This window comes from Poromitra crassiceps, assembly GCF_964638095.1.
Source record: "Poromitra crassiceps genome assembly, chromosome: 8".
In the NCBI taxonomy this organism is placed as follows: domain Eukaryota; kingdom Metazoa; phylum Chordata; class Actinopteri; order Beryciformes; family Melamphaidae; genus Poromitra; species Poromitra crassiceps.
Genome location: NC_139629.1, coordinates 30,214,558 through 30,225,254, shown reverse-complemented (window position 1 = coordinate 30,225,254; position 10,697 = coordinate 30,214,558). Strand labels below are relative to the sequence as shown.

At 42.4% G+C, this 10,697-nt stretch overlaps 1 protein-coding gene across 1 annotated transcript in view; it reads right to left on the bottom strand.

Moving 5' to 3' along the window:
• slc27a6 (solute carrier family 27 member 6) overlaps positions 1-10,697 on the bottom strand; it is a gene marked incomplete at its 5' end in the record, with an annotated part of 48,302 nt that overhangs the window by 16,340 nt on the left and 21,265 nt on the right. The window contains one exon of the mRNA XM_083640985.1: positions 7,240-7,443. Coding sequence (XP_083497111.1) covers positions 7,240-7,443 — 204 coding nt within the window. The remainder of the gene's footprint in view (positions 1-7,239; positions 7,444-10,697) is intronic.

Here is a 10,697-nt window from a genome sequence, read left to right as displayed (position 1 = left end):
TGCACAGCTGTTTCATCAAACAGCACAGTAACGTTATTCAACCTGCACAGCTGTTTAATCAAACAGCAGAGTAACGTTATTCAACCTGCACAGCTGTTTAATCAAACAGCACAGTAACGTTATTCAACCTGCACAGCTGTTTAATCAAACAGCACAGTAACGTTATTCAACCTGCACAGCTGTTTAATCAAACAGCACAGTAACGTTATTCAACCTGCACAGCTGTTTAATCAAACAGCACAGTAACGTTATTCAACCTGCACAGCTGTTTAATCAAACAGCACAGTAACGTTATTCAACCTGCACAGCTGTTTAATCAAACAGCACAGTAACGTTATTCAACCTGCACAGCTGTTTCATCAAACAGCACAGTAACGTTATTCAACCTGCACAGCTGTTTAATCAAACAGCAGAGTAACGTTATTCAACCTGCACAGCTGTTTAATCAAACAGCACAGTAACGTTATTCAACCTGCACAGCTGTTTAATCAAACACACAGTAACGTTATTCAACCTGCACAGCTGTTTAATCAAACAGCACAGTAACGTTATTCAACCTGCACAGCTGTTTAATCAAACACACAGTAACGTTATTCAACCTGCACAGCTGTTTAATCAAACAGCACAGTAACGTTATTCAACCTGCACAGCTGTTTAATCAAACAGCACAGTAACGTTATTCAACCTGCACAGCTGTTTAATCAAACAGCACAGTAACGTTATTCAACCTGCACAGCTGTTTAATCAAACAGCACAGTAACGTTATTCAACCTGCACAGCTGTTTAATCAAACAGCACAGTAACGTTATTCAACCTGCACAGCTGTTTAATCAAACAGCACAGTAACGTTATTCAACCTGCACAGCTGTTTCATCAAACAGCACAGTAACGTTATTCAACCTGCACAGCTGTTTCATCAAACAGCACAGTAACGTTATTCAACCTGCACAGCTGTTTAATCAAACAGCACAGTAACGTTATTCAACCTGCACAGCTGTTTAATCAAACAGCACAGTAACGTTATTCAACCTGCACAGCTGTTTCATCAAACAGCACAGTAACGTTGATACAACCTATGATAAAGCAAGCAGAGGTGTATCGCTGTTTGTTTCTCCAGAGCGCACCTATGATACAAGCAAGCGTGCACATGCACGGTTAAGATGTGGCTCGTTTCAAAGGTTATGTAACCTGCCAATTTTACATTAGTCAACTAACTGAGCACACAACCAAATTATGATGTGATGACCTGCTGCCCACACATACAACATTGCTTTCTGTGCATATTTAGGCCTTTGAAGAATATTGTTCTCATAACTTTGTGTAGGTTAAATAGAAGGCTTGTAGTCACGTAATGGAGGAGCTCTTCTGATTGACATTAAATCGATTAAAAATTAAATGGCACATATGATCGGTGGTAATCAGTTACAGCAGAGCCACCGCACGTCTCATTAAATCATAATTAGACTATAACAGGAACCAAATCAATATCTGCCGTGCATATGGCTATATTTTCTATTTAAAAAAATCACTGAAACATCGCTGCCCTTGCTACGCATATTATGAGGAATAGCCTACAATTTCAATTCAATGGTTCTCACCAATGGCCGATATACCAGATACGACGGTCGGGTGATAAAAAGTTAATATTGCTGCTTTATTTCAAACAAAGTTGTGTATGAAATTATAAAAGGCTGAACTTGTGGGTGGGGGAGGGCAGATCTTTTTTTTTTACAGGTGCAGGGGGAGGGCAGAGAGAAAATAATATAAATGTCGGGGAGGGCAGTTGATTTTTTTTATGATATATCATATACCCCACCCAAGTAAATATCGCACAGTCCCTTATTTCTTCTTCTTTTTCCAATTTGAGGTGTCACTATCGACATTATGGAATTAATTTTCATCTTTTTATTAATTTAATTTATTTGTTTTGCCTATTTAGTTAGCTTTTTTAATGCTTCACCCTGTTTTTCTTTTATGCTGACATTCAACATCCACATTCTTACAGTATGAATAAAATAAAATAAGTAGTAGTATGACTTTGGCTTACTCAGTCAGCATGACACTGGCAGTAAATTGAAAGTTGTGATAATTATGATGTAAACACAAAACGTCAAACTGACATTTCATTTCCTTCTCTGACTGAGTTCAGGGGGGCAGATCAGACTCGACAACACTTCCTCAGGCAACAAAGACTCCACTGTGCCGTACAGGTCTGTTTCAATGCCCTGCTGTATCCTGCACCCGTCTGGGACTGTCCTGGGTTAGCTTACAAAAGCAAAACAGCTACTGACCATGCACTAGCTGTATACATTGCTTCAGCTATTAAAGAGATACTCAACACTTTTTCCACTTTTTTCTGCTGTAAATCAATATATATTGGAAATTAGCTGTGTTCTTGAGGAATCCAGGTCAAAGTCCTGACATTTACTGTAAATCTGAGTAATTCCTCATCTCTTCTAACATACCCATGCAGTTCCATACAAACCAAAAAGGCAAAAAGGCCAGCTGTAGATTCCCAATTTTCCTCCCTTTCTATTGGCTGAGCTCTTGATCAGACGATCAGTGATGTCACCAAACCCAGCCTGCCCATCTCTCGTGCCTAGGCCCCTCCCAGCCAAAGTTTATAAAAGTAGCTGCACCACCATGCTGGGACTATGGAGTGTGGAGAAGTGTTGAATAGAGAGAGAGGTAGCTGAGCAGTGTTCCGCAAGTTACTGAAAATTAGTAATTAAACTCATGAAAAAAAGTTTGGAAACTTGTGTTTGTTTGGTCATATCTCTGCTGTTACTGTATCTCCAGTATTGTATAATATCCCATTGGAAAGCCTGGACATCTCCCTTTACAAAGATGCCTCATTTGTATGGATCATGCATTTGTGGGAAGAGCAGCACAGCTGAATATGTGGCTCTGTCGCAAGTGTGACATTTTCCAAATTTCCCTGCCAATGAGTCTATTGTTGCGGGCCGCAGTTATAACCGCGCTGACCGCAGGCGGGCCAGATCATAAAAATAAACATTCTGATTAATAGCGGATGGGTTGCGGGCGGTTGAAACAATGTATCATTAATGAGGAAAAATAATATTAATTACGTTCTCTAGTCTATGAACGTATTTTAAGCTACATTTTTCGTCAGGCACATTCTTAGTCGCCTATTGTAGATTCCCCAAAGGACCCACGGCCGTAAAAACAACAAGAGCCATGTGCTAGGTCGCTAGGCTCCACTTTTCGTCCATATATGGTCGGAGTCTGGTAAGAGTCTAACACCACTGTGTTAGTACGGCTGATGCACACGCCACTTTATGCTCAATGGAGATTGTGTATGAGGCCTCTATGAGTGACCATATTCCTTTTATCATAGATATTAAGTTGGACAGTCTCCCTGAGCTGACCCAGGAGGTTAATAGCTTGAGGGCCAAACTAGACTGGGCTAAACTCACAGATGAGGATGTCCTGTTTTATTATGGGAGAACTGATGCTCTTTTAAATAATGTGTCTCTACCACATGATGCAATTCTGTGCACTGATATTAACTGTTGTGATTTAATTCACAGAAAAGCCCTCTGTGCTATGTATGACGGCATAGTTAAAACCCTGTGTGAGGCCAGCAGCCCTTATGTTACACACTCTAACAGGAAATCCAGTGGAAAGCCAGGCTGGAACAAACATGTTCTTGCGCATTACATTTCAGCTAAGGAGGCTTTCAGCGATTGGGTTCTGGCAGGCAGACCTAGACATGGGTCAGTACTTGACCGTAAGAAGCTCTCACATGCTAGGTACAAATCTGCTATTCGATTTATCACTCGGCATGAGCAAACTATGAGAGCTGACTCATTGGCTGGGAAACTCCTTGGCTGCAATGTAACTGGCTTCTGGAAAGAGGTGAAAGCACTGAACCGAGGCAGTACGCTGCTGCCATGTACAATTGAGGGTGTAGCTGGAGCTGATAACATAGCTGAGATATGGAGGCAGCACTACTCTGCACTTTTTAATTGTGTCAAAAGTGACCCTTTTGATATAGGCAGCATCCACAATAGTGAGGCTGTTGGAGTCACTGCGAGTGAGGTGCTTCAGGCAATATCTCAGCTGGCTGATAACAAAGCCAGTGGCCTTGATCATATCACTGCGGAGCATCTAAAACATGCCAGCCCCAGGGTTGCGGTCCTGCTTGCCATCTGTTTTACAAGCCTGATGTCACATGGGCTGCTGCCTGACTCCATGCTGTCCGTCACACTGGTGCCGGTCATCAAGGACAAGGCAGGTAAGGTGGGAAGCATGGACAACTATAGGCCCATTGCACTTGCTAGTATAATTTCTAAGGTTTTAGAGAGAATTTTATTAGATCGTTTAAGCTCTTTTCTTATCACTACTGACAATCAGTTTGGCTTTAAAGCTAAGCATGGTACTGACCTTTGTATCTATGCATTGAAAGAAGTGATTGGTATGTATAAAGGTAAGAATTCATCAGTTTTAGTTGGACTTATTGATGCGTCAAAAGCATTTGATAGAGTCAACCATCAGAAACTGTTTTCAAAGTTGAAAGAGAGGGGCGTGCCTGGTAATATTATTAGAATTTTGTCTTACTGGTATACTAACCAGAGCATGCAGATTCGATGGGACGATAAAGTCTCTGCACCTTTTAAGGTTGGGAATGGGGTCCGACAGGGGGGGATTCTCTCCCCGGCCCTCTTCAATCTCTACATGAGTACCTCTCTGTACAGCTCAGCAACTGTAGAACGGGATGTGTGCTTGGTAACACTCTGATAAATCATTTTATGTATGCAGATGATTTGGCCATCCTGTCTCCTAGCAGTGCTGGGTTTCAACAGCTGCTGAATATATGTTCTGATTATGGTGTAAAATGTGATGTGAAATATAATGCTAAAAAGAGTGTCATCATGATCTGTAGAACAAAAGAGGACAAGGACCTTTCTTTTCCTTCTTTCTATCTGTCAGGTCCTGACAGTGTGTGATAAAACAAAGTATTTGGGTCACATCATTACTGACCAACTGAGTGATGATGATGACCTATACAGGCAGAGGCGTATGCTGTATGCTCAAGCCAACATGTTGAGGAAGAAGTTCTACTTTTGTTCTAATGATGTCAAGATAAACTTGTTCAGAGCTTACTGCACTCCTCTGTATACTGCCCCCTTGTGGGTAAAATATAAGCAGACAAGCATTAAAAAACTGCAGGTTGCTTATAATGATTGTATGAGAGTTCTACTTAGAAAACCCAGATGGTCGAGTGCCAGTCAATTGTTTTGTGAAGTAGGAGTGTGCACTTTTCATGCTCTTCTGAGAAATCTGACGTTTAAGTTTATTTGTCGTTTGAATGTATCTCATAATTTGATTATCATGCTGCTGACTCAACCCAGTTTCAGTAGTGTGAAATACCAATCGTACATTTGGAAACACTGGTATAGTGCCTTACTGTAGTGTTCTGATTGTTTTATTTTTTGTGTTTTAAATGTAGTGTTTTTTTTTTTTTCTTGCTTGTGTGTCTTCTTATTGGACCTATGTGTCTGTCAATAAAGAGTTGATGATGAATGATGTCACCCTCAAAAAGGAGTCTCCGCTGAAGACGTGTTTGAAGAGAAGACGCGTTCGTATTTTCCCATACAATGAGGCAATCAAGTAAACTAAACTTAAAGCTATAGCGTTAGCCGAGTAAGCTACATGAGGGCAAGTGGTGGACTGGATATAATACAGCATGGAAGTTTATTTGGAGTCTTGGACTGCAGCGATCGCACCAACGGCAGCAGAAACCGTAAGTTCGCTCCTTTTATAGCGTTTTATAGCGTCGGGTGCATCTCTAATACAAATATATATATATATATATATATATATATATATATATATATATATATATATATATAATATATATATATACATATATATATAACCTACATACGAGGAATTTGTCTTAGTGTCTGTATGCAGCGTAGCGGTCACATCAATATACAGGGATAAGAAGTAGGAAGATAACTAACGGCAATCGCAAGGTTGCAAGTGCAATCAAATTGAATCAAATCGAGTCAATATATACAATATGTACATGAGTGGTGAAGTGTTCTGTGGATGATAAATATGAATTTACGTTGGATTTACATGAGATTTACAGACTGAGTTAAATATACGTTAAATAGGCAGTGGATTTACATGAATTTACAGTCAGAGTTAGAAAAGAGTTTACATTGAAATAGGCATTAATGTGCAGGGAATTTACATCAATTTACCAGTCCCAGTTAGACAGGCATTAAATTAGATACAGTATGAGTTCCAGTTTTAGCCGTCTTCTTCGTTGGTATTTCCGCCGGAGCCATGAGGACAAGGCAGGCTCGTGAACGCGCAGAACGTCACATCCGCCCAATTTGCCGGGAAAGTATAACCCGTGAGAAGCATGAAAATCCTGCAATATCTTTGCAATGGGTGAACGCAGAGAGACGCAGAGAGACGCAGAGAGACGCGGCTGGGCTCGTTTTTTAAGTTAAGGAACGGCGCATTCACTCATTGGTAATAGAAAACACTTTGTGAACGTTTATTTTCCGGCCAAACTTACGGATAGTACCTTTAAATGTATGTTTATATGGATATATGTATGTTTATATAGCGGAGTTACTGGGAGGTCATGTTTTTTGCCCCTGTCTGGCATGTCTTGGCTGTTGCTACCTACCGGCTAGCAAGTGTACTATTTTCTTTCGACCAAACTACTAGCTACATGAAGCCGCTCACAACAATGTCTGTGGATTATCTTGAGTAACTGGGTCATGATTACTGGAAAGAGACATTGCTGTTGAGTTTTTCAGATGTATCTTTTTAGCGTTTTGAGCGCCACAAGCCGAGTGCCAGCCAGTTCCATTGTATTGGAGAGAAGGCAGACATCTCTACGGACGATATCTCCAAAACCCGGCAACTCACATCAAAACGATCTAGGTCTAGATCTAGATCTAGATAAATAGGACTACAGGCAAGAGGGAAAATATGTAGTTTTGATTTTAGGGTGAACTGTCCCTTTAACATCAGTTAACTGCCTATATCCATATGTACAATCTGTGTGGAATAAAAATACATAAATACATAAATAACTACCGTAACTAAATAAATACATACATAAATACATACATAAATGATAATAATAATAATATTAATAATGCAATATTAATCAGATTTTCATGAAAAAATCAATCAATCTATGAATAGGTTGTAATTGTTGGCAACACTTTGATCAGGTGCTCACACCTTGTAGAAGAAGTTGGAGCGGCCCACAGCTCCGATCTTGCCGATGTGGTTCATGAAGCAAAGGTTTCCCTCAGTGGAGCCGTAGATCTCGCACATGCTCAGTTTGCTCACGTCCCCGAAGCGATGATGGAACTCCCGCCAGACGTCCTGCCGCAGCCCGTTCCCCACACCCATACGCACCTTGTGAACCTTGTCCAACTCCGTCTGTTGGAAAGAGTTATGATGTGTTAGACGCACAATGGCAAAAGTACAGTTATAATGCGGAAAAAAGTGTGGCGTCACATGATTGATTGTTTACTTATGATCATTTCTCAATGATATGCTGCCTAAATGTTCATTCTTAAAGGGGCCATATTATGCATTTCTTAATTTTGTATCATATATATGTTGTTACAATCTTGGATGGTCATATTAAACATGGGCTAAGCTTCAAATAAATAGGTGAAAGTGTTTTAATGTTACCCCCCATGAACCCCCCCTCCCCCCCATGAAGTCTCGTAGACGAGAGGACATGGATTTGTGCGAGAGCATAGTTCTAGTGACGTCAGTAGAAGTTGTTACCATGGTGATGCCAAGCCTAGCCCGGGCCGGCAGCGCGCGCGCGCCCCTCTCTTCCCTGTTCTAACAATTTGCTCCAGTAACCTAAAACCCCACGTCACCACCAGGCTCTCTCCAGCCTGGCTGTCTGGGACTAAACTAACACAACAGTAGTCTCATGGAATAACGGATTCCAGATCGCAAAAACAAGGAGACGACATGGAAGTGAGCCAGGATGTAGGACTGAAGTGGTAAGTTCTGAAAATATGTGTCTCATTCCAGCATCGGTCCAATGTGCTGCTAGGAAGCGCTAACGTTACTTACCGGCTGGGTAAGGTTAGCACTTGCTATTATGTTAGCCTAGCAGCACAGCTGCCTTATAGACAACCGATGAATGACGAAGGCACACATTTTCACAACTTGTAACGTTAGTCCAACTTGCTGACTTCTCCAAGTCCTCATTTTGGTTTGGTCCGTGTAGCCTTTGATAGGAGAGGCACACTTATAGTCACAAGCATTTGGGAAGTTAGCTAACTAGCTACATTAGCTGTTGTTTTTTGGCTTGAATGTGATGACATTGATTAGTGTTACGCCCCGGGCAGGGCGTAACGTTATGGCGGCCGCGGTAATAGAATCCCTGCTCGGCCAGCCACCGAAGGAAATGTCCGGGTGCAGCCCGGGCCTAGCGGAGCTGTAGATAGCTAGGGGGATGTTGATATATCAATTGATAGCTTGCTTTACGTCCAAGTCACGTTTTTCATCGATGGTCAAATTCGTTTTGGTAAATGGTAAATGGCCTGCATTTATATAGCGCTTTTATCCAAAGCGCTTTACAATCAGTAGGTAGTCTACATTCACCCATTCATACACCGATGGCGGCAGGCTGCCACGCAGGGTGCCTACACACCATCGGGAGCAAGGAGGGTTAAGTGTCTTGCCCAAGGACACAACAACAGCAGCTGGGAGGGAGCGGGGATCGAACCGCCAACCCTTGCGTCATTGGCCGACCCGCTCTACCTCCTGAGCTAAAGCCGCCCGTTTTGACAATCCGTTGCTCGTTGATATAATTGTTTTACAACTATCAAATGTAGTAGCCAAAGCAGAGATTGCGTGTCTGTTTCTGTTATGAATGACTATCTATCTATCTATCTAGATAGACAGACAGACAGATAGTCTCGCTTCTACAGCGCAAGCTCTCTGGGCAGAAGTTTGCAAACACAAAAACTCCTCGCACTGCCCGCCTGGAGTATTTCCCTAAAACAGAGTGTTTCAGACAGAGGCTGAACTGAAGGGGGCAGTGAGAGCCAGTACAAGATAAACAATGAGTTTTTTCAACTAGACTGATGCAATAAGTTACTCTAGTGGAGGCCAACAATAAAATAATAATACATTATATTAGCAAAATATGGGCGTGTGCGTGTGTGCGTGCGTGTGTGTGTGTGCGTGTGCGTGTGTGTGTGTGTGTGTGTGTGCGTGTGCGTGTGCGTGTGTGCGTGTGCATGCGTGTGTGTGTGTGCAGCCCTGGTTTAATGCACGGGCTTACAGGGACTAAGCCCCGGGGCACAGGACGTGATGGGGCTCAAGGCTCAGAGAGGAAAAAACATCAGGTGAAAAGATATGCCTCGTTGCGTGTGCATGTGCACGTGCATGCACACACACTCACATATGCATGCATGATGTGTGTGTACGTGTGCACGTGCACACACACTCACATATGCATGCATGATGTGTGAGTGTGTGCACGTGCACACACACTCACATATGCGTGTGTGTGCACGTGTGACACACTCACATATGCGTGCATGATGTGTGTGTGCGTGTGCACATGCACACACACTCACATATGCATGCATGTGTGTGTACGTGTGCACGTGCACACATACTCACATATGCATGCATGATGTGTGTGTGTGAGTATGTGCACGTGCACACACACTCACATATGCGTGCATGATGTGTGTGTGCGTGTGCACGTGCATTTTCTGTAGTATGTCTGTATGTCTGTAGTATGTGAGATAATGACAGACTATGAACAATGGTCTGAGAGAGTGAGCAGCCAGACTCAAAGCGTTATAGTTATGCAGTGCAAACACTAAAATATTGACTTAACATAATTTTGTCTTGGGGTTTGTAATAAGGTAATATATCTAAGAAATGACACATGATGATGCCATAATGCAGCAGGATGTATGCTCAAGCAAACATACTGTAAGTTAAATAATGTGTAGAGATGGAGTGAAGACGTCTCTGATCATATTGTACTCCACTCTATTCACCTTATGTAGCCACGCCCATTTGACCCGGTTGTGTGGTCGTGTGACGACTTCCGGCAAAGAAAAAGAAAATGGCTGCGCTGCTCCAATATCATCTAAATCTGAATGAACTAATAATTTAGCCAATTGTATGTAACCTACCAAATAAAAGCAAACAGCAATGTCTAAGAATGCAACGCCATGTAACTGGCTCGTTAAGTCTCGCATTCCAGGGAATTACGTTAACGTCTGCGGGTCTGATAGGCGTAAGTGGCTCGAGCGCTCGGAGGAGAGAAAACTATCTGAAGCTTTCTTTGTTGGAGTCCAGGTATGTTTTGGTCACCGGGCGCTGATCTGACCTGGCTAACAGTGGATACTCGCTTGCTGGCTGTGTACCGAGCTCAAAGTAGTAGGCTACATGCTTTGTTTTACCCCCTGCGCTGTCCGCTACAAAAACAACTCTCTTCATCATGACATTCTTTCATATTTCGCGCCGTGACCGCCGGAAGTGTTAACACGACCCGGAAGAATTTGTGTGTGTGTGTGTATGTGTGTGTGTGTGTGTCACAAAGAGAGAAAGGAATACCATGAATGCATATGGGTGTGAAGTCACTGATAGAGTCCTGAGGCCCAACAAAGGCAGCCTGTTACACCCTCACATTCATACAA